The sequence below is a fragment of the Monodelphis domestica genome, chromosome 1 (assembly GCF_027887165.1).
Source record: "Monodelphis domestica isolate mMonDom1 chromosome 1, mMonDom1.pri, whole genome shotgun sequence".
Classification (NCBI taxonomy): Eukaryota; Metazoa; Chordata; class Mammalia; order Didelphimorphia; family Didelphidae; genus Monodelphis; species Monodelphis domestica.
In genome coordinates this window covers 36,671,709-36,697,198 of record NC_077227.1, presented here as the reverse complement: position 1 = coordinate 36,697,198, position 25,490 = coordinate 36,671,709, and the positions used below count along the sequence as shown (strand labels likewise).

General features: G+C 36.7%; 1 protein-coding gene across 1 annotated transcript; it reads left to right on the top strand.

The window, feature by feature from the left end:
• LOC100026588 (cytochrome P450 2C19-like) lies at positions 1 to 25,008 on the top strand. Its single transcript, XM_016427939.2, has 9 exons — positions 1 to 219; positions 9,274 to 9,436; positions 9,713 to 9,862; positions 10,530 to 10,690; positions 14,981 to 15,157; positions 20,969 to 21,110; positions 22,514 to 22,701; positions 23,945 to 24,086; positions 24,516 to 25,008. Exons 1-9 carry the CDS (start codon positions 40 to 42, stop codon positions 24,701 to 24,703), a joined length of 1,491 nt encoding a protein of 496 aa, XP_016283425.2. The 5' UTR covers positions 1 to 39; the 3' UTR covers positions 24,704 to 25,008.
• Positions 25,009 to 25,490: the final 482 nt, after the last annotated feature.

The following is a 25,490-nucleotide window of genomic DNA, read 5'->3' as shown; positions in this document are numbered from 1 at the left end:
CCCGTTACCTCTGAAAGTTGTAGGACCATCTCTCTGGCAATGGAGCCTTGGGGACTCACCACAACTGTCCTCCTGACTTGTGTCCTTTTTCTGATCTTCTTATCTTTATGGAACCATGGGACCAAAAAGGGGAAGCTCCCACCAGGTCCCACTCCTCTTCCCATTTTTGGAAACCTCCTGCAATTTGATTTCAAGAACATGGCTTCAACATTCTCCGAGGTAAAGGGGATGGATTTGAAGTTTGGATCCAAGCTGCTTATATTATGGGGTTGAGACACAAAGGCTTCACATGAATAATTGAATCAGGACTCATGTTGATTGGGATTCCTAAGTCAAGGATGGTGTGGCTTTGTATTAGATTAGTATTAGCAATGTCAACCTTGCACTTGTCAAAAACTTTGGGGTTGGAGCCATCTAATTACCAAGTTAAGGAGGCACTAGGGAGCTCCTGCAAGCTTTTGAGAAGAAGAATGGCATTGCTAGAACTGTTTTATAGGAATATTAAATTGTTAGTGGTATGGATTATTCACAGCAGAGGAGAAATATTAGAACCTGGAGATCATTGAAAAATAGATTAAAAATAACTTACTATGTGATAACAAAGTAAGAGTTTTCAGATGCATGCCAGTTGGAAAGGCCTTGTGCTCATTGGGACCATTAACAAATCAAAATATAATACAACACATTTAATGTTATTTTCTGACTAAAAAAAAAATCATATCTTTTTCTGACACTGAATCACTGGGCAGTGCCCGGGACTTTGGTGGTGGGACTTTTCTTTTCTAATCTTCTTTGTCTGTGACTGCAGGATGGATAGAAGCAGCTGCCAGGTGATTGCTTCCAGGGCTAATTTTGAGGGTGGCTCTTATGGAAGAAGAAACGGTGGTCTACAGATCTTTGTCTCTCCTAGGAATCTTGGGCTTACCTGTCTGACAGGGTCAGGTGTTTAGTAATTGGTATTAGTAAGTGGTGAAAAAGGTAGGATGCTTCTCAGCAGTGATCTCACCTCATTTAAATGATGATTGGTTTGTGCTGGATGCAGGAGCCATTGATATAAATGGGCCATTCCCAAATACTCTTGAGTAACAGTTCTGGGCTGTCTCTACCAGTTTCCAAGTGGTTTTGCAGTGGTTTGACATGCCTCTTGCATTTCACTTCCTCCTTCCTTTAGGATAACTCACAGAATTAGTCAGCGTAGGTGCCTGTCTCACTGACCCATTAAAATAGTCAAAGTCAGGGAGCATGAGAGTCTTAACTGGGTCAGTGAACATGAGAATGGTGCAGAGGGAATAGATGTGGGAGATATACAGACTTGCCAATGGCTTACTGAATATTTGTAATAAACAAGAATGAAAAGTAAAGAATGAATCTGTGGTTTAAATCAGGATGAATGGAAGTTCTTCAAAAGTAGCCCACTTCTTGGGGAAGAGAAATGGACAAGTTTAGATGTAGTTTTGGTGTGTGCAGAAACAAATGAATTGACTTGCAGACATATTAAGTGCTAACCACAGAATGACCTGAGGTTTAATTTAGTGAAGATGAGAACAACAGAGTTGTTTTTGAAAGTTCTATTGAATGAAAAACATAATTGACTAAGGGAAAGGATATTTGTTTAGATGTTTGGACAATAATGTCCACAACAGATAGGAGGGAGAGCTGTTCATTTATTATTTTATTATTGTTTTCCCTACCAAGAAGAATGATATATCCTGGGAATTGCTGCGAAAAAGGAGACTAATAGAGAGGTTATGTTTAGGAGAAGTAAGGAAGTAGTATGAGAAGAGCTAGTTTTACTTAATTATTTAATATCCTTTTATTTCAATGAATAGAAATTCATTATTTTCCCCTTATGCCTTAAGGTCCCATCATCCATAAAAAATAAGATCCTTATTACAGATATGTAGCAAGGAAAACAAATTCTCAATTCATACACCATGTCTAAGAATATGTCTCCATCTGATCCCTGAGTCCATAGTATTTCTAGCAGGATGTGGGTAGCATGTTCCATCCTGAATTCCCAGCAGTACTGGCTTCACAATATGAGCATTATAGTGCTTAAGTTTTTCAAAGCTATTGGTTTTTGTAATATCATTTTTATTATATGGATTTTTTTATTTACTCACTTCAATCTACAAGAATTCACACAAGTCTTCCCATATTTCTCTGAGACAATCCTTTTCTTTATTGCTTACAGGACATTGTTACACCCACATAATTATTTACAATCCTGTAATAACATGATATGTTTTCCCCAAAATCATCCCACTACCTAAAATAGTGCAATTAACCTTATAGAGTTTAAGGGAGGAATGGGTTAGGGGATCAAAAATTTTATTGATAATCTTTAAAATGAAAGGAAAAAATGGTAGCACAGTTTTCAATATGGTAAATGGTTTAGAAATATGCAAATATACCGATATTGGCTAGACTTGTCCTTCATCAGCAGATAGTCTGTAATGAAGAGGTTATTTCATTAGGGCCTTTTCATCTAGGCAGAATATGCAAGAACTTTTTCTCCAATCAATTAATTAGTCAGTTACTTAATCAATTCATAAAATGTCATGTAGCATGTAGCATGTGCCAGGTAGGTGATATGGTGCAATAGAGAGTGAGGCCTAGAGTCAAGAAGACCTAAGCTTAAATCCAGCCTCAGATACTTGGTAGCTGTATGATTCTGGGCCAATCTCTAACTCTGTTTGCCTCCATTTTCTCATCTCTAATATGAGTTGAGAAAGGAAATGGCAAACCACTCCTCACTCATATTTTTCCCAAGAAAATGCCAAATGGGATCACAAAGAGTCCGACACAACTGAAACTGAACAACAACAACAACAACCTGTGTCGGGCATTCTGTTAGGTCTTTAAGGATAAAAAAGAAAAACATGATGATCCCTGGCCTCAAGAGGCTCCCAGTTTAATAAGATAACATGCACATACCTGCCACAGGTGGGACCTACCCTCTCCCCAGCATCAGGGGTCCTTTGACTGGGAATGTTGGCCTCGGCATAATGAATGGGAAGCAGCTTTAGTTTTCTTAGTTTTCAACCTGGAGCACAGTCTTAACAAAAAAACTGCTCTGCGTTTGCTGGCTCGATTTTTATTTTTATACCCTCTGGTTACACAGGTACTTGGCACCAAGATTCATTTTTCTATATACATTTTTCCTTACAGATAATTGGATAAGTCATACTTTAACTTTTAACAACTTGTTTAATTAACATTCTATGATTATCCTACATACTATGTTGCTATACATTCTCACAACAGACAAGAAGCTTTACTAAATATAAATGTTTTCTCTTTATGGGCAACGTAACTAGAGATCAGTTCCCAGGAAACCATGAGGTGCTAGACATGTGGTTAGGATAAGAGTGATTATTCATAACTTTAATCAACTTAATCAATCAGGATTCCTTAGGAGATAATCAACAAAACACTGCTGCTCAGTGCAGGGTCAAAGGGTAGGAAAACCTAGCCCAGTTTTAGTTATTTTTTAATATCAGGCTTTCATTTTTCTAATGTTTCACTAAGGTATCTAGGCTTCAGTTTGCACAATAAAGTAGTGAAGTATAATGTACCAGTCTCTGCCTGAGAGGTAATTAATATACCTCTCATCCCTGGTTTGTAGTGGGGGTGGAGAATCAAAATGCAGTTGTGTTAGAGGTTTTAAACCTATGAAAGGGGGGTTTCCCACTTAAGTGGGTACATAGGAATCTTTAGGTTTAATTCTGTAAGTATGATATTTTGGTAATATTCTGGGAGGATAGAGTGGAATAATTGTATTAACCTTGCAGGCATGTTGCTCTCATTTATTTTCTCCTGGAGAACAATTCCAATAATAAGGGGTATTAGAGAGAGAAGTCACACAGAATGGGAATGAGTGGGAGTTTCTATCCTTCCTGAGGGCCACTTTGCAAACCCCGGTTTCCATGTGTGACCATGTCAAACAACATGGCTTTGATGGCTCCTGGCACATACCTATATCTATAGATATTTACATATATCTCTCTCTGTCTCTGTCTCTCTCCTTTTCTCTTTCTTTAATCTCTTTCAGATATAGACCAAGTTGCAAAGTATGAATAGTTTGATAACTTTTGTGGCATAGATACAAATTTAATGAGTACAGCAATGAATAATTAGATTAGTTTTGGTAGGATTGTCATTTAAATTTTATTAGTTCTGCCAAGTTATCAATAATTACTATTTCTTCAAAAATTTAAAGCTGATTATATTTTAAAATGTTTTATAATTATGTTCTTGAATTTTCTGGGTTTGTTTTAGAAGACATTCTTAGACATTTCATTCTATGATTATATTAAATGGATTATTGCTTATTATCTCTTCTTACAGGACTTTGTTGTTGAGATATACACACTAAATATTTATATGGGTTTATTTTATATCCTGTTCCTTTGCTAAAATCTTTTTAAATTTAAATTTATTTTTATTTAATTAATTTTTTAAAATTTAATTAAATTTAAATTAATTTAAAAATATTTCACCTAATTTGTAGTTGAATCTCTACAATTTTCCATAAATACAATTTTATTAGCATTGAAAAGCAATACATTTACTATCTCTTTGCCCATTCTTATTCCTTCCATTTCTTTTTCTTCTCATTTCTATTGCTATCATTTCTAACACAATATTAACTCATACTGGAGGTGATGGGATTCCTTGTTTCACTACTGATGTTATAGGGAAGACTTCTAATTTATTCTTATTATAGATGTTTGCTGATGGCTTAAAATATATATTTTTATTCTAAGGAAATCCTTTTATACTTATGTTTTCTTTTTCTTTTTTATATATTTTTCTTTTTTTATACTTATGTTTTCAAGTCTTTAAACAAGAATGAATTACATTTTGTCACAAGTTTTTTTCTGTATATATTAATTTGATTATATAATGTTTGTTACTTTTGTTGTCAATTTAATCCATTATGTTATTTTCCTTATAGAAAATCTTCCTGCCATATTTGCTATAATTCCTGTTTGGTTTTAATGTATAACATTTGTGATACACTGCAATAGTCTCCACACTAATATTTTATTTAAAAATTTTCACCTTCATTAATGAAATGGTTCTTTAATTTTCTTTTTCTGCTGTTGCTCATCCTAGTTTAGGCATCAGAAGCACATTTGTTTCATAAAAATGTTTGGTAAGACTCATTCTTTACAAATTCTTCTAAAGAAATTATTTAATATTGAATTTTTACATGTTTGGTTAAAACTTGCTTGAAAATCCATTTGGTCCTAGTATTTATTTCTTAGGAGGCTAACTTATGACCTGTTCGATTTCTTTTTACCAAAATCTGTTTATGTATGTACTGTTTTTCTTCCTCTGTGTTAAAATTAATTGTGGTTGGACTCAAATATATTATTAGGTGGTCACCAGGGATTTAATTTCTAAATCCCAAAAAGAAATTGCTAAAGTAAATGGAATTTATGGTAGTTTTATTTACAATATTTACAATAGAAGGAAGATATTAAGGAATGAGGGAGAAAAAAAAACTCTGGCTTCTTCTGATACCAGTTAGAATCTCTAAGCCCCAGCCAGGGGAAGAGAGTATCAGGAAGATGGGCCTTACCTGGAGGGATCACTAAGTCAGCTTTTTACTCACCAATGGTGACAGTCTAAAAGAATTCTGAGTGTCTATATTAAGGTTGCTCCTCCAGGGTCTGTCTTCCAGTCACTCCCCAGAATCAGTGCCCGAATGAATGAATGCCTGAATGTCTGATCTGAATTTGAATCTGAATGAATCCAAATGCTCCCAATGTCTGAATGATCTCCTTCTGCCTTTTGGTTCTCTTTTTAAAGATCTTTTTCTCTTGTGTCACCTCCCCTAAATTTCATGTCTACCAATCACAGCAGACGCTTTTCTCCAGGACTGCCCATTCTTTAGTTCTCACCTTCTCTGGTAAGACTATATCTTTTGGGGTTACTTAACACCTCTTTTGGTAAGTTCACCTTTTTGTAGTTACTTAACACCTTTTTGTGGTTAATTCACCTTTTGTAGTTACTTAACACCTTTTTGTAGTTAAAATCTAAAAATAGATTGTAGCTTACAATTCTAACTTCACTATAAAGAAAGAGCTAAGTATCTTCATTGTTACAATCAGGAGATAGCTAAATCCAATCTTCACATCTGTTAATCTAGGCAATTTGTATTTTTGTAGCTACTCTTCCATTTCACTTAAATTGTAAAAAATTTTACCTAAAATTATGCAAAAATAACTCCTGATCACTGTTTTGATTTGATCTTCATTAGTGGCAAATATACCATCTTATTTTTTATGCTAATGATTTGGATTTATTCTCTGTGTTTTAAACATCATATTAACCAATGGTTTATACATATTTTCTTTTTTTCATAAAAACAGTTCTAACTTTTATTTATTAATTCAATGCTTTCCCTATACTCAATTTTGTTCATCACACCTTTAATTTTTAGGATTCATAATTTAGTATGTAATTGGGATATTTAATTTGTTTTTTCTGTTTTTTTAATACCATACCCAATTAATTAATCTGTTTCTTATTTATTTTATATGCATTTAGAGATATAAATTTCCTCTAGTTATTGCATTTGCTGTATCTCATAGGTTTTGCTATGTTGTCTCATTATTAGAATTTCCATTAATAAAATTAATTATTGACACTATGACTTGTTTTTTTAGAAAACAAATTCTTAAACATTATTTAGTACCCAGTTAATTTTGATTCTACATTTCCATGGACCTTCATTAAATATATTTTATTGCTGTATAGTTTAGAAAAGATACATTGAATATCTCAGCTTTTCTTTATTTAATTATAAACTTTTGTGTTTTAATATATGGTCAGTTTTTATAAAGGTAGAATATAGCACTAGAAAAAAAGGTGTATTCTTTTCTTTACCACTCAGTTCTCTCCAGAAATCTATTCTATCTGATTCTTCTAATATTTTGTTTATATCCTTCACTTCTTTCTTTTTTATTTTATGGTTAAATTTATCTACTTCTGAGAATGGAAAGTTGAAGTCCCCTACTAATCCAATATTGTTATATATTTCCATCAATATCACATTTGGATAGATTTGCTATAGGGAGCTCTAACTTCTTCCTAAAGCAGATTGTTAGGTTTTTCAAAAGGAAAATTTACACCTTAGAAATCAGTAAATGCTACCAACTGGGATATGGTTTATTATTCTATTGATTGTTTAGGCTAAGAAAACAAGATAAATTATTAAAAATGAAGCTAAAACATAAAGTTTTTACAATATACTTTCCCACCAAAAGGCCCAGTGTTCAACATTTGACTGAACCTCTCTATTTACTCTGTAAAAATTGTTTGAGCTCAAGCAATAGTGTTATACAAAGCTCAGAGAATGATGTTAATTATCACTATAGTGTAGGTCTGGTACCTGAAGACTAGTAATAACAATAATAATAACTGGCATTCATATAGGGCTCTAAAATTTACAAAATGCTTTATTTCATTATCTCATTTGAACCTCACAAGACTTTTGTCTATGAAACTCAATCTGCTATCTCTGAATCTTTGCACTGGAGGTTCCCCCAAGCCTAAAATGCTTTATTCCTTCATCTCTAATTTTTATTTTTCCTAATTTTGTTCAAGACACAATTCAAAGCCCAGCTTTAGTAGGAGACCTTTTTTAATTCCCCTAGGAGCTATTACCCTTTTCTCTTTCTTTCTGGGTATAGCATGGTTAAATAAGCTACTGGGGGAATGAGAGAGTTTGCCATAAAAATATGTTCAAAATAAATACTTTATTTAGAAGGGAAGGCACTAGTAGCTGGTGGAAATGTCAGAAGAGATATCATGTAGAAAGTTGGACATGAATTAAACTTTGTGGAATTTAAGATTTCTACTTGAAAGCTGCAAGAAAGGAGTACATCTTGGGCATGGGTATTGCAAAACCAAGGCAATGGAAATTAGTGTTTCTTTGTTTATGTTTTTGTTTTTTTTAAACCCTTACCTTCCTTCTTGGAGTCAGTACTGTGTATTGGCTCCAAGGCAGAAGAGTGGTAAGGGTTAGGCAATGGGGGTCAAGTGACTTGCCCAGGGTCACACAGCTGGGAAGTGGCTGAAGCCAGATTTGAACCTAGGACCTCCCATCTCTAAGACTGGTTCTCAATCCACTGAGCTACCCAGCTGCCCCAAAATTAGTGTTTTTTTTAAAAGAGCAAGATGACTAATTCTTCTAAGTCATGGAACAAGTCAAGGGCAATAAAAATGCTGAAAATATTCATCCCAAGTGAGTTGTGAAGGATTTGAAATGTCAAATAAGTTTATATTTTATCTCAGAGGTAATAGAAAGCCACTAAAGTCTGTTGATCAGTGTAGAAAGTTGTATAACCTTTGCTTTTATACTGGCACTTTAGCCAGGAACTGGAAATTTTGAAAAAAAAAATATTGAATTTAGGGAAACGATACAGAATTCCATTTTCTACTTATTGAGTACGGGAAGTCTAAAGATATTCAAGAGAGATATTAGGTCAACATGTCTATATCTGGGATATATCTCCATAGTGATGATGCAGTTATCAAGAGTGAGAATGTAGAAGGAGAAGAGAAAACGGTCCATGACAGAACCATAGGGAATATCCATGAATTGGACATTCATTTTGTAAAATGATCTAGCAAAGAACATAGACTAATCAGACAAGTAAGAAGAAAATAGACAGAGAATGAAAGCAAAGGATTAGAGAAACCCAGATAGAAGAGGGCAGTCAACAGTGAAAAGGTCTAGGAGAATGTGGATTGGGAAATGGCCATCCAGTTTGGAAATTTAAAGATCATTAGTAAATTTGGAGAGATCAGTTTGTGTTGAATATTGATGATAGAACCATTGCAAAAATTTAAGAAATTAGAGGAGAGGCAACAAGAGTGGACTTTTGAAAGGAGATCATAATCAAATCTATATCCCAAGTGGTTTTTCCCCCCCATGTCCTCCTATAAATTTCCCATAGATCATATACCCAACATCTCTAGTTCTTTAATAGTTGCCAATGGAACACACAACTCTACATTAGAAAAATGCAATGATAGGGATTTCAAAGGAGCAAAACGAAAAGGAATAAAAATACTACTACCTTATCTCATAGCTAATTATTTTATATTCAGTGAATTTATTAACATTTGACTTATGTGTACATAGCTACTCACATATACACAGACATATGGCATGATGTAATACAGTTGTGGGGATAGATTTCAGCTTTTTGAACGTTTCACACTAACCTCTATTTCTTGGCATTCTTTTCATAGCTGGCTAAAAAATACGGCTCCATATATACTCTTTATTTTGGAACGCAGCGTGTTGTGGTGCTACATGGATATAACATTGTGAAGGAAGCTCTAATTGATAAAGGAGATATTTTTATGGAGAGGGGAAATGTACCGATATTTGAAGATACAGTCAAAGGACAAGGTAAGCTTAGTTTATTCAAGTCAGTGAAAAACAAAAAAAGGTATGGTAGAATATATCATATCAAGTATAAATCCATAGAGCAGTTAATGACTTCTATTTTTAACATTCTATTCCAGAACATAGCACAAGGTCTTCAAGTGGTAGAGATCTGATACCTACCATGTTGCACTGAATTTTGTCTGAAATGTGTTAAACTAGAAACTCCTTAGCTACCATGCACAGTGTCCACCTTTTGCCTTGATTGTTAGAATGACCCACATCTTCTCCATTGTCTAGGAGTTGTTTTCAGTCGTGGAGAAAGGTGGAAACAAATCCGGAGATTTTCTTTGATGACATTAAGGAACTTTGGGATGGGGAAGAGAACCATTGAAGAGAGAGTTCAGGAGGAAGCCCAATGCCTGGTGGAGGAACTCAGGAAGACAAAAGGTTGGCTTTCAGTTCTTGTCTTCTGAGTCTGTGGGGTCTCACTACTCACACATTCTAGTCCTATGTACTACATGCTTTGGGGGTCATTCAAAGTGTTAGGTCCTAGAAAATCCCCCAGGAACATATACAGAGATAATGCAAGTAAGCAAACGATCATCATTTATTTCTAGCACCCGCTAGGGCTGCCCCAAAGAAGGGGGCACACTGGCTTGGATGGGGGAACACCTTTTATAGTATAGCGGGCTAGCATGAAATGTTGAACAATAGGATATCGTGATTTGGCAGTTGCAGCTAGCTGAGGGGTTTACAATACAGGGAGTGTCTGCTTAGCTGCTGGAAAGGTTATGCTGACTTGGGCAAGAGTTTACTCCTGGCCTCCAGAGGGAGGTTGTTCTGACATCCTTCAAAAGTCTCTGCCTTGGTCCATTGACTAGTCAACCATTCTGTTTAGCTATAGAACTCCCTTCTTGCTTTTCTTATTCAGATATTACAACTTATCTATCTAGCCTCCCTCTAATGCATAAAAGAAACTATCCAGGAAAATAATCCAAGAGGAATTAAACACCAAATCCAGGTATGAACAGAAGAGACACCAATTTCTACTTGATAAGAAACATTGCTGATAAGGCTGTTTTTTTCTACTTTTGGTAATTTTTTTCAACATTAGGTCAGCCTAATGATCCCACCTTCATCCTTGGCTGTGCTCCATGCAATGTGATCTGCTCTATACTTTTCCGTGATCGATTCAACTACAAAGATGAGAAATTTCTATATTTGATAGGCTTATTAAATGAAAACTTTCAACTGTTTACCAAACCATGGATACAGGTAAGGTCAGAGGGGTCTTCTTATTTTGTGACTGTTTGATGAATTTCAGCAACAGGATCAGTATATCACACACTCATATAATGTTATATAAATACTAGCTATTATGAATGCAACTACTACTATTATTATTGCTTAGAGGAGGAAACTAAGATAAAGACAGCTGGCATGATTTGCTGGAGTTTACCAAGTAGGTAACAGGGCATTCATGCTGATCCATCTGTTCTGACTTCAAATCCAATGATCTTTTCACTTAATCATTATCTGAAGAAAAGATAAACTCATCTTCAGAGCAGAGCTGTGAACTAGTCTTAAAAAAGAAATAGGAATCTTGGAACACTTTAAGTTTTTTTGCCAATTTCGTGAATTTCACACCATGGTCAGCCCAAGTTTTCACTTGTTGGTAAGGAGAGTATATGGTGGTCAATTCATGAAATGATGGCCTTAGTTTCCCTATTGAGTTTTGAATTGGTCAGAGAGGATCCTGTTCTCCACTCAACACTCCCTCAATTTCATCTAATTACTATCAATGCCACCTGGAGAAATTAAGTACTTTGCCTTCAGAGGGGCATAATGTAGGCTTTCTCAAGATGGAGCAAAGAGTTTCCAATTTATCTATCATTCTTGACTCTCCAATTATGGCACCACATTAACTCTTGATTCTTATCTGTTTAATTCACATACTCAATATACTTTATGACAGAGCCATGCTGGATCATTCACAGTCCTACAGTCTAGTCCTGTGTTTCTTTCATTTAGGAGATTTGTTTCTCCTGTCCAATATTCCTTGAATGTCCATCAGGTTCCCTCTTCAGCTGTTGAATTTCTGCCCACCCTTTAAAATCCCACTCTAATGCCACCTACTTCATGAAGCCTCCCTTGTTCCCTGTGATTAACAATGTTTTTATTCTTTGGATATCCCATAGATTATTATATGCTTCCTCCTGATACACTAGTCATGTTTAATTTACTTGAGAATTATGAATCTCTGTTTGCCCCATTCTTCTTCTACAATATAAAATCCACATGGGTAGGAATTGTATCTTTCAGGAAATTTGTATCTCTCTGAACATCTAATATATGATCCTCCATTGATAAGGTACTTATTTAGTATTTCTTGAGTTGATTAGTAATTGATTAGCACAATGAGAATAATTGAAATATAAAGAGAAATAATATTTGAAAAATAATAATTAATTAGCATATTGAGAAAGCTCATTATCTGGTATGATTTTAGAACATTCTCTCCTCAAACACACACAAAATACTTACTTTAGACTCTCCTGTAAGCCTTGCATGTCCATCTGTTATAAAGATATTTTATTTTACCAATTACATACAATAACAATTTTCCATATAAGTCTTCTGAAATTATCGGATCCAAATTATCTCCTTCCCCCTTTGCCTCTGTGAGATTTTAAATGGTTGAGGTCTTAAGCTGTAGTGAGGTAAAATGGTGGAAGATATAAATTGTGATAGATATAAGAGAGGGTGAGTAAATTTGACAGCAGAAATATGTTTCACTACAGTGTCTTGGTTTTTAAATCAAATATAAGGTGTTCGCCAGGGAAATATTCCCAATTATTCAAATACCCAGGTCAATTGGGTTTTATAGAGATTTTAATTAACAATACAATGAGTAATCAAAGAAAAGAGAGAGAGAATAAGAAAGGAATAAGTATGAAGGGCCTCAAGCCAATATGGCCTAGACCTGAGTCTTAAAAGAGAAATCAGTCAGTTTTTTAACACTCACCACAAGGTCTGACTAAACAAGGATTCTAGTGACACTAGGCCAGCTCCATCTCAGCTGACTTCACCAGAGAGCCTTCCAGCCAGAGACCGTTCCAAAGGGCCTCTCTCCAGAGCCTCCAGAGGGACAGAGTCCCCTCAGAGGAGCTCCAGGGAGACCTCCTTAGAGATTATCCTCCAAGAGCTTCCCTTCTCCAGAGCCTCTCTCAAGAGATTCTTCCCAAGTGGTCCTCATCAGAGATTCTCCAAAAGGATTTCTTCAAAAGGATATATATCTCAAGAGATTCTGCTTTTTCTCCAATGTCACCTCCCCTAAGTCTCTACATCTACCAATCACTGTAGACGCTTTCCAAAGGACTGCCCATCTAAATTCCTGCTAAGTCGACCAAGATCCTCAGTAAGTCTGAACTAGAGAAAACACAGCTGAGTCAAGTAATCTCATCAAGAGAAAACTTACCCGACCCTTTTACGTACCCAGCATCCCATTGTATCAATTCAAAAACAGGCCTGGCTCAAAGAACTCCTTGCCCCACCATAAGCATGGATCCAAGTACTTTCATTGTTTAGCAAGGAGTTTTCTCCCCTAAAGCAGTCTTAAGTACGGGTAGAGTAGAGGTCCTCCCATTTCTGATCCTGGCGAGTTCTCACATCAAAATGGGAAATGTTTCTCAGTAGGGAATTTGTTCCAATTAAGAATTCCCTGATGGGGAAATTTTTAACATTCACAAGTCTGAGAGATTTCAAGATTTACACCTCCCTCCACCTAGAGATGGTAAGCAATTTGATCTGGTAAGTATATTTGACATATACTGCTATTTATGGAAATAAGCAACATGGGACTTTTTTGCTGGAATATTCCATTTTGTTACAAGAGTTTTAAAACTCTCAATTCAAGAAGCAAAGAGAGACAGTGTTTGTTCATTGAAAAACAAAAGAAAATTAAATTAGAAAAAACTAGTTGGAGAAACGGGGTTTTTTTACACTTGCTGCTTTAAAGAACCTTTCTCTTTCTCTCACTTCCAGTTGACCTTCCTTGATTCTCAGTGATTTTTCCCAGAAGTTTCTAATTAATTACCTTCAACTTAACCTAATTGCCACCCCTTTAGAACATGTCAGCACCATGTTCTCCCGATGTCTCATGTCTGGAGGAGAAAGAAGCATTGCCTTCTAGCCAGGTTTCTCTCTGCTACAAGCTCATTTTGGTCAGAGGAATAGAATTCTTGTTCCCTGAATTTCAATGAAGCCAATGGCTTTTAAATTACCCAAGACTGTTGTGTATAGTCCTGAAGCTTCCTTTCTCTAATTATTATTAGATGTTTTGTCTGCTATTCACTTTAGGAAAATATCCATCTTTCATGATCATTATTGTCTTCCCTGAATGGATGCCTTAAAAAACATTCCACCAATTTTCTGGCACTATAGGAGTTGTCATAGAAATTGTTGCCCAATGACTTTCTTTAAAATGTGGATAAGTCCTGATTTTTCCTTCCATATTTTTCAAAATATTACAGGTTGGAGGAACTTTGGGAAAACTAACACATTGAGATACTGGTATCTAAAATGGTAGTGTATCTGTAAATTCAACTAGGCACCCTAGAAAACAATTTGGATCTCTCTCTCCAATTTAGTAAATTATGTATGTGCTTTTTTTTAAACCCTCACCTTCTGTCTTGGAATCAATTCTGTGTATTGGTTCCAAGGCAGAAGAGCGGTAAGGGCTAGGCAATACGGGTTTAGTGACTTGCCCAGGGTCACATAACTGGGAAGTATCTGAGACCACATTTGAACCCAGGACCTCCAATGTCTGGGTCTGACTCTCAATCCAATGAGTCATCCACCTGCCCCTATGTATATGCTATGAACAAACAATACAACTATTTCTTCTATGCTCCAAAATTTTTATAAACAGAAGTTGAAAGTTATATCTGGAAAAGTGGAAAGCAACTTTTTGTGACTTCAGAGCACTAAAAATTATGGAATACTAATTAGCTGGGTTATAGTTGAACAAACTATGGCACATAAAGTTTATAGAATTTCTACTATAATGTGAGAAATGATGAGAAGGACATTTTCAGATGTACAAGATTTTATAAATAGATGCCAAGTACAGTGAGCAGAAATAATTTGTATAATAATAAAGACACCAGAAAGATAAACACCATGGAAGGCTAAAGAACTCCTGAGGTAACATAACAAATTCTGATGTCCATTTCCTGGCAGAGAAGAAATGGGCTCAAGATATGTAATACAAACATTTCTGGCTATTGCCAAGGTAGTATTTTGTTTCGCTTGACTATACAGATTTATTTCATGCTTTTGTTTTTCTTTTTTCCCAGTATGAGATGAGAGTCAAGTAGGAGTCCCAGTATGAGAGTCCCAGTCAAGATGAAAGAAAATATTTTTATTAATGAAAAATTTAAATGAATATTAAAAAATGCAATGACTTTGAATAGAACAGAATAGTTCATAAAGTTGAGATTACGAATTGTCTCTCCGTGACACTAACTCACGTGTCTTTGTGTTTTCTTTTTCTGGGGGAGTTAGCTCTACAACTTTTTACCAGCATTCAGAGTGCATCTCCCTGGAAAGCATAAACAACTTTTTAAAAATGTGGAGGAACTAAAACGCTTCATTTTGGAAAGAGTGAAGGAGCATCAAGAGATACTGGACCCTAACAACCCTCAAGACTACATTGACTGCTACCTCTCCAAAATGCAGCAGGTAGGATACATGGGGGAAGCATGTTGCCAGTGAAGCCAGGCTGATATTCCAAAGGTTTTTCAGCCCTCTCTCTTCAAACCACAAGAAGGGACACCAGAGGAAACCTCAAGACATCCCTATCCCCCAAGGATGCCAACATCTCTCTAAAAACTGAGCCATGTTTGCCCTCCCGCTGCTCCTTAACTGAACACTGTATTAGAAATGAATTCAGAAGAATTCTGTGGCTCAGTGATCAGCTGCTGATCTAGACTTTCCTCTTTGCAGGAGAATGCGGTATTTGAAAATGAGCATCAGAATCGATTAATAACATTTACCAAGGTCCTACCATGGCCCAAGTGCTTTTACTTAGTGCTTGAGATACAAAAAAGAGATGAAAGGCTAGTCCCATGTCAAGGAGCTTAAAATCTAATGGGAGTGATAGATAACATGCAAAGCAAAATATAGAAACATGATGCAGAGCAGAACTTGAAGTTAGGAAGATTTGGTTGAAAGTCAACTTCAGATACTTCCTAGCTGCGTAATACTGGGCAAGACCTATCATCCCCCTCTGCCTCAATTTCCTCATATGTAAAATGGGGGTAATTATATTTATGTCCCAGAATTCTGGTAAGGAGAAAATGATAAATGTGTAAGGCATTTTCTTAACTTTAAGTATAAATATAAATTATATCTATTTTTATAAATGCTAGCTGCAACAACTTAACATGAAAGCACTCAAAATTAATTAATTCTAGAAAGCAACTTTATTTTGCACCATAGAAATATAAAAGATATTCAAGACTTCCAGAAATCCACAAACCAATTTGGAAAACAAATAAAGCCCTTATAATACCATTTCTATGCCCCTGATAATTAAAATGAACAAATTTGCAAAAATGGACATTAGTTCAACTTGCAAATTATTCTGTGACTTTCTTCCAGTCCTATGTAGTTCCATTCAGACTGTAAGAGGCTTCAAGGTGTTTAAAAAAAATAAGAGTAAGAAGGGAAGGGATGTACCCCCAAAGGAGGCTTGAACCCTGGTGTATAGAGAGAGAGGAAAAAGAAGAGAACCCTCCTTCCACAAAACGGGGTTCCAGGGGAGATAGCGGCTGTAATAGGTTGGCTCAGAGAGAGGAGAGGGGATTTGAAGATTTTCCCCATTCTGCCTTCCCTCCTTAGCTAAAGCTGCTCTCCTCAATTTGCTCTTGTCCATCTTGTCCCCCCTCCACTACTCAAGACCCAAAGGTCTCCCCTTGATCCATTCACTCACACTCCGCTTGGGGAACAGATAACTTTTAATGTCAACTGAATCAGGTAATACAAAAGGAATAACAGGCAGGGAAGAATGGGGAAAGGGTAGTGGGGAAAAGGGGGTCCCTGTCTCTATCTAAACCCTTTCTGCTCCCTCCTCGAATGTGTGGGGAACTCAGGCCTTGGCAGCCTGAGTCCCCTGAGAGAAAGTCAGGTTGACTCACCCCTGGGCAACAGGAGCTGAGGCAAAGTCTGCTCAGGTTCCTCTTCAGAAAGTCCCTTTGATTCGGAAGTGTTGGGGGGAAAGATTTCCAGTCACCAGCAGGAAAAATGGGTAACCCTCAGGAGAGAGTCTTTTTCAACCTTCTTTCTTCGACGTCTCAAGAAGGAGAGACCCTCACAGCTCTCCTCACCAGACTTCTCAGGAAATTCATGCTTGGGCCCCTCCCCCATTGAGGAGATCAATTTCACATACTCTTCAGTCTGGCACTTTTTCTTTAGTGCCAGCCTCTATCACAAAGGTGATGGGGTTGGTAGACTGTTGAGACTAAGGTCTGAAAGATTTGCATGCGATTCTGGAATCAGTTACTTTATAGTGGGATAACCCAAAGCAAGTCACTTAAATGCTGTCTGCCTCCACTTCAACAACTGTAAAGCAGCCACCTCCTAGGGTCATGGTACAGATTAAATGAGTTAATATTTGGAAGGTCTTTATCTCAGGGCTTAGTGCAATGTAGATGTTTCCTTCCTTTTTTCCTTTACAGTCTAACCCAATGGAAAAAACTTTTCTCAGAAGGAAAAAAATTTAGGAGTACTGAAACATTTCCTTAAAATGATAAATGGCATCTATCTAAAACCACCAGTAAGAGTTATATGTAATGGGGAGGAAAGGAGAACCTTTCCCAATCAGATCAGTGGTGAATCAAAGATGTCTATTATTACCACTACAATTTAATATTGTAAAGAAATGATAGCTATAGCAATAAGGGCAGAAAAAGAAATTAGACAATGAGGAAATGAAACTATCATTCTTTACAGATGAGATGATGATATGAGAATCAACCAAAAAACTAAAAGAAACAATGAACAACTTTAACAAAGTTGCAGAATACAAAATAATCCACATGAATCATCAGCATTACCATTTACTACCAAAGAAACCAACAGTGAGAACAAAAAAGGAATTCAGTTGAAAATAATGATAGAAAAATATAAAATGTCTATGGACATATTTACCAAAACATACCCAGCAACAATATGAACACCAGTAAAAAAAAAAAACACTTTTCACACAAAGTCAGAATAAGAAGAAAAGAGTATGAGAATAAAATGTACTATATTTACACACACACACACACACACACACAAATAACAGCCACAAACAATGATCAATGATTTTATTCTTTGGGATCTCCCATAGGATATTAGATGCATCCTCCTGATACACTAGTCATGTATCATTTACTTGAGAATGATGTATCTCTGGTTGCCCCATTCTGCTAGAATATAAACTCCGCATGGGTAGGAATTGTATCTTTTTTTGGAAATTTGTATCTCTCTGAACATCTAATATATTATCCTACACCGATAAGGTACTTCATTTAGTATTTGTTGAATTGACCAAAAATGATTAGTAATTGATTGGCACAATGAGAATAATTGTACCTCTACCATCCAAATGGTGTTTATGGGGAAGAGAGAGCAAAAAACTTTTTTCCTCAATTCCATCAGTACAGTAATCCTTACTTCCTTCTTCTCTCAATGAACACCACAGTCACCCTTGCTCTGGTCATCATCATCTCTCTCCTGGACAATGAAAATTCTCTCTTAACATCTCTCTAAGCATCAAGACTCTCAATCCATTCATTACAAATATGCAAAATTAGCATGCTTAATATGCAAACTCCCAAGACCACTCCCATGATCAGGAAGCTTGAGGGCTTCACACTGCTTATAAAACAAACAAACATTCATCTGTTTGGGCTTTAAGGTCCTTTACAATCTGGCTTCAGCTTTTTTTTCTGGGTTGGTTACACAATTCCTCCCTCCATCTATGCTCTGACCAAATAGCCTACTTCTTGTTTCCTGGACACAGCATTCCATCTTTTGCCTCTTTGCCTTTACACAGTTTAATCCCTTGATCTTGAATGTACCCTTTCCTCACTTCTATCTCTTAGCAGTTCTAATACTCTTCCATGCTTAGCTCCTACCATTTGTAAGATTTCTCATAGAGTTCAAATCCTGACCTATTTGAATTCTTGTGCTTGATAGGGCAGGGGCTTTGCTTTCATTTCCCAAAATATTTGCCAAGTATTGAAAGTCTGATGTTGGACCAGAACAATTCATGATGTGATTAACTTGATACTTCTTTCTAGTTGAGGGCCTGTGAATTTCATGAGTTTGTATTTTTCCATGGTTTTTAAAACATACATTTTTCTTTTATTTATTAAGGTATTGTATGCAAGTATTAAAATTAACTCTATATTTCTAACTTGCATAAACTCCTCAAATTGGTACTTTATGTCCTATCTTCAAGATCACTTTGGCTTGTAGAGAACTCGTGTGTCCTTCCAATATGGCTATCACTACAATTTGAGGCAAAATTCCACTATTTTCTAATACTTAATCTATTAGTTTCATCTTAAAAGAACATCTACCACTTTAAATACATAATTCAATATGTGTTTTAATTGCATATTTACTCTTCATTTTTGAGACCTATAACATCTGTCCATTTTCATCCTTATTTCTTTTATTAATACTTTTATTTTTCTTTGTGAAATACTTTAATAATAATAGCTAGCTTTTTATATCATGCTTCAAAGTTTTCAAAGTACTTTACAAATATTATCTCACTTGTACTTTTCAACAACCTTAGAAAATAGGTGCTTTATTATCTCCATTTTACCATTGAGAAAATTGAGACAGACAGAAGTGAAGTGATTTGCACAAGATCCCAGAGCAATAAAATATTTGAATCTAGATGTAAATGCATGTCTTCCTGACTCTAAGTCCAGAACTCTATCATTGAACAGCTGACTTGGACATTCTATTTTTATATCTGGGAGTCCTACAATCTTAATGCTTTGTTTTGTTTTGTTTTGTTTTTCATTTATTACAGACATTAGAATGGCTATTCTTAATGAGAGAGTCTATATTCATTGTACAGTATCCTGGTCTAGATTATTTACTCAATTTCTCTCTATGAGTTTTATTGACAGTTGATTTGAGTAGATGAGCTTCTACTTAACTCTTATCACTCAGCTTTTTTAACCACAGGTAGCTTCATTTCCATTCTATAAAAATGGAGATTTCTGAACAATTCCAAGTGACATGGGATGAGGTCTATCATTTGGGCTATTTCACCAACCACCACTTTCAATTTCCTCTTGTATGACATTGAAAAAATCACATCCTTTCTAGGTTTTAATTTCTCTTGCTGGAAAGTGGGTTTTGTCAGGTGATTTCTACAATTGGTTCTTCCTAGTCCTAGTCTATTAGCTTTCATATTTCACAGAATTTCACAGAATTTGTGAGTTGAAAGATATCTCAACTGTCCTAATTTTAGAGGCTGGATGCACAGAAAAGGATAGAATAACTTTGCTCTGCCATTCCCAGAAGACAGAACTCATAAGAGTGTTTAAAGACACATTTCGTTTCCACATGAGGGGAAAATGTCCAAGACTGAAATAAGAATTCTTCATTAAGCAGTGTTTTCCATCTGGGGAAGTCTTCACAATGAAGCTAGATGATTTCATATGGGAGGTTTTGGAAAGGGGATTTCTGATCAGTCACAGGTGGGCTCACTGAATGTAATTTCCGCTACAAAATTTGAAATTTTGTTTTCTCCTGCCTAAAACATTCCTCTCAATACTCCATTCTGAGCACCTGAAATTCCTTCTTGAGTGTGTGTCTCTGTTTTTACTTAGATACTGTCCTCTTTTAAGGTAAAAATGTAAAACATGAGGAGTGATTTCATAGTGTCACACCAGAACGTTAAGATTTTATGCAAGTTACTTGATCAGGTTCCTTCCATACCATAGATATTGTATCCATCCCATAGATATAATAAATGGAAATCTAGAAAGGATCCAATTCTCTCGTTATATATGAGAAAACAGGGATGCATGAGCACCCTTTGACTAAGGCTAAATTTAAATCTAAGTCTTCTTGATTCCAAATCCAGTCCTGGATCTATTATGGCATGTTCCTTGAGGGAGAGAAGACTGCCTGGGATGGCTAAGCCTGTGGTTCGGCAATGGAAGCTTGAGTACATTGGGAAGTCTCTAGTTTCTTTTCTTTTTTTTTTTAAATCCTTACCTTCCATTTTGGAATCAATACAGTGTGTTGGTTCCAAGGCAGAAGACTGGTAAGGGATAGGCAATGGGGGTCAAGTGACTGTCACAGGTCACACAGCTGGGAAGTGTCTGAGGCCAGATTTGAACCTATTAGTCTAGTTTATTGAGGTAGGGAAGGAAGAATATGGCTCCTAGGACAAACTTTATGTATTTTTTTTATTACTTATGACTGCTCCTGCTATTCATGGCTTCATTTATTTTATGCCTCTGCTTGCTTTAGGAGAAAAATAATCCCCAGTCGGAATTTGATGTGGAGAATCTTATAATGACTGCATTAGACTTATTTGCTGCAGGAACAGAGACAACTAGCAGCACTCTAAGATACGGCCTCCTCCTCATTCTTAAACATCCTGAGGTCCAAGGTAAAGTGAAAGAATTGCCATGCTTGCAGAGCACACTTGCTGTGCCAGCCACATACATTGCTTGGGCATTGTCTCCACATTCCTAACTTCTAGATCAGTTATAGTGAACCTTTTAGAGACCGAGTGCCCAAATTGCACCCTCCAGCAACATGGAACTTCTCTCTTACCCCAGACAGGGGAGGGAGGAAGCCCTCCCATTAGACTTCTGAGCTGAGGGGCAGGGGGAGTGAGGAATGTCCTCAAGTATGGTGGCAAGGAAGAGAGGAGCCACTCCCTCTGGCATGCTTGCTATAGGTTCACCAACATGGTTATAAACTGATATGACTTCCAAACAGATCAATAGCAGAAGACTTGGGCAAGACCTGATAGTTATTCAAGTCTGTGAAGGTCTTGCATGTGGAATTCAATTCAGTTTAATGAACATGCAAAGCTCCTACTATGTACCCTCAGCTATACACCCGGAGTACAAAAATCCAAGTGAAACACTCTCACCTCCAAGGGCTTATCTAATAGCAAGGCTGGTTCTGATGGCTACCAGGAGGCAGAACATGATAGACAGGTAAACTAGATTGATGGATAGAAGTTGCAAATTGACAGAGCAAAGCTTCATGTAAGGAAAGACTTGCTGACTATTAGAGCTGTCCCAAAGCTAATGCTTTTGCCCTGAGATATTGGTTCTCCCTTACTGGAGGTTTTCAAGCAAAGGCTGGATGATCTTTGTCATCCTTCAGTACCTTCTTTAAGTACATGGGGAATAGGACTCTCATTCAGATATGGATGGTTCTCAATGAAAATGGGTCATTTCTAATGCTGAAGTCTTTGCCTCAGCCAATTGGGATATAGAGAGGGGAGATGAGAAACTTACCTGATAAATAATATAAATCCAAATACAGATTTCAGCAGCACTTTCACATTCAAATGAAACCATCTAGTCTCTCTGGTAGTGAGTGGCCATCAATATAAAGAATGTAAGGACAGTCATTCACTGGGCATATGTCATTTCATTTAAGGTTGGTGGGGGTCGGGGGTCAGTTATTCCCTCCATTTTACAAATCATATAATAGATTTAGAAGTATACGGGACCTTACCTAGTGTCTAATGTTCCTCATTTTTCAGATGAGGAAACTGAGGCTAAAACAGACTAAATGATTTGATTAAATTTTACATAGTCTTTATAAAAGAAAAGTAAACACAAGTCTTACTGACTCATTCACTGTCTTGGGAAAATTAAACTATTTCTTCTGCAAAAATCTTTACATCCTTGACTGAGTAGAAGGAGGACAATGAACCAACCTGAAAACAGTCTTAGGGTGTATCATCAGACAGATACTACGTATACATTCTGTTGGGTATTCCCAAAAGATGAGGAACCTAAGTGGCCATCCCTATCTTTGTTCCTGCAGCAAAAATTCATGAAGAAATTAATCGTGTGATTGGACACAACCGAATTCCTTCCATAAAGGACAGGCAAGATATGCCCTATATGGATGCTGTCGTGCATGAAGTGCAAAGATTCATTGACCTCATACCTCTCAACCTGCCCCATGCAGTGAACCAGGACATCCAATTGCAACAATATACCATCCCCAAGGTCAGCTGTCATCTGGTTTGGGAAGGGATCTTAGCTATCACTTGGTCCAGTGATCTCATTTTAGATCTCACTGGAAGTTTCCCTTAAAGCAGTCTTTTGTTATATATGGCTAACTTGGGTGTGATGGATGAATAAAGAATGAGAAGAAAATGTACACTTATCTTTTTTTCCCCACTTCTCATTCATCACAGCACCACTTGGAAAGAAAATGTACAGAAAAAATAATAGAGTGAGATTACAGAAGCAATTTTTTTGTTTATATAATTTCCTCTTCCTGGTTTGGATCCTCTAAATACTATTATCTGACCCATTGTGCAGATGGAGACACTGAATTTCAGGTCAAATGACTTGCCCAAGGTCATTTAACTAAAACTGTGGTACTGAGGGTTTAGATTCTGAAATACTTCTTTTTAGAGGCACTTAATAGAAGTTGATTGAATTCTTTTTAACTGAATTAAAGTCTCAGAAGAGCTGCTCTCCCCCAAAGAAAGGAAGGGAGCGTCCAACCTAGGGATTCACATTGAGTATATAACATGTAGTCTATTGTTCAATTCAAATCATTAAGAATCTCCTAGATGAAAATTGATGGGCCAAGTGGTGTTCACACAAGGCAAGAAGAAAGAGGAGGATGTATGACCACCAAAGGCTTTGGATTCTTCTGGAGGGAGCACAATTACATCTAGAAAAGTCTACCCAAAAGAATTGTTTCTTTCCTTCAGACTTGGGCTGTGAAATGATTATCAGAGTGCTTTTCAGTTGAGGAAACTACTTCAGGATATTGGTCTGTACTTGGAGGCTTTGAGCATTGCTTGTGGCACTTATAAGTCTTATATTCTGCCCAGAGTCACCCAGGCAACAGGAGTAGACATGAAGGATAGACCAAGGAATTGAATGGAGAGAGAGCTGAAAGAGCTTGGAAACTTAGTCAAGAAGAGGAAGGAAGCTCAAGATGCTAAAAAACTAATTTGAGTAAGGAGTGCTTTCTAGGCATGGAGACTCTAGAGGGAAAGTCATGAATGGGGAACAACACTTGGCTAGTTGATTGATGGGATCCAATAATGGAGACTTCAATCAGGCAAACTAAACTAGAATTTAACCAGACTCTTAAGGGCTAGGCATGTCAATATATATGACACACAAGGGAGTGTGTATTTTGTACTAGAGACAATAGGGTGCCACTGAGGATTCTTACAATTAGTATAATGTTGTTGACTGACTCTCCCCTGGAATGTCTTCCCTCTAGGGCACAAACGTCTTCCCATTGCTTTCGCCAGTCTTGCGTGACAGTAAAGAGTTCTCCAACCCTGACAAATTTGACCCTCAGCATTTCCTGGATAAAAATGGAAGTTTCAAGAAAAGTGACTGCTTCATGCCCTTTTCTGCTGGTAAAAAAGAAGCCCTCCTGACCTCTGTCTCCACTCTAAAGGGAGATTCCTTTCCCCTTTCCCACCTTCCTCTGGCAAAGCCTCCTCATGGAAGTTTTTCTGATGCTGCACTAACCCAGTGCAGCACATGACACATTCCTTATTAGTATTCCTACATCATGACTTCTCAGATCCCCCCAAAAGATCATCGGAAATACTTACCTGATTCACCTGTCCTCCCATTTTAATGGAACTATGGTTCCATTGTAAGATCTTCTGCTCAAAGGCTCACGGGAAGCATGATGTAAAGAAGGAATTCATTTCTGCTCATCTATGTATTTCTCTTTTACTCCTTTCCCCACCACTATTTTGGTCCAATAAATCTGTTTTAATTTCATTAACACTGGATATTCCACGAAGATTTCTAAGCACAATATTATTTCTTTTCAGGAAAACGGGCTTGTCTTGGAGAGGGCCTAGCAAGGATGGAGTTGTTTTTGTTCTTGACCACCATTCTGCAGAACTTTACACTCAAACCAGTTGGAGATCCAAATGAAATTAGCATGAAGAACAATCATGTTGGTTTCACCAGTGTTCCACCATATTACCAACTATGCTTTCTTCCTCACAAAGCATAAGACAAATTTGATTTGGTAATTTAGCCAACTGATGTCCTCCTCTGGACATGATACTCTCATGTTTTTTGACTGGGATCCTTTTAAGGGAAAGAAAAACTCCAGTCTATGGATTAAATTGAGTCTTGGTTTCCAGAGACCATGTAGCCTAATAGAGTACCTGATGTGCCATTCAACAAGGTCAGCATTATGGAAATTCATTTGTAACCCTTCCCTCATGCCTATGTGTGTATTCACCCTCTAATTCATACCTCCCAATCCCAGTGTTAGAGTGCTGAGAAAGATTAAATACTCTCTCCCAACACAAATCTGTGTTATTTTGTACTTTTTTCTTCAAATATCCTCAAGGAAGATATTATTTTGCATTGTGTCACCTCTCTTTTAAATGTGGGAAACAATAAACATGACTATGTTGCTAGGAAGTTCTGGTGTGCAAGTATATGGCTGTCATTACATATATCATCTTCCCAAGATTCATTACTTCCAAGGAAGCATGATAAAGGGAAGGAGTTCTGACTTTGGAATCCCACAAACTAAGATTAAGTCTTGCCTTTAATGCTCATAACTTATGTGACCTTACCAGATTACTTCACTATTTATTCTCAAATCAGACTCAACTCTAAAAGGAAATAATTGGACTACGTGATCTCAGAATTCCACCCTGACTCTCCATCTAGGATTCTTTGATCCATCAGTATAGCCAATGCACTCGTTCATGCTTTTAGTCCTAATTCCTTCTGTCACCTCCCATTCCTTCCTTTAGTATCTTCATCTAACAGTGAACAAACCA

Excerpts from the sequence above, each read along its gene's own strand:
- LOC100026588 (XM_016427939.2), top strand. The coding sequence starts at position 40 with ATGGAGCCTTGGGGACTCACCACAACTGTCCTCCTGACTTGTGTCCTT. Across the intron at positions 9,437-9,712 it reads AGATACAGTCAAAGGACAAG|GAGTTGTTTTCAGTCGTGGA; the intron begins GTAAGCTTAGTT and ends TCCATTGTCTAG. Across the intron at positions 10,691-14,980 it reads TTACCAAACCATGGATACAG|CTCTACAACTTTTTACCAGC; the intron begins GTAAGGTCAGAG and ends TGGGGGAGTTAG.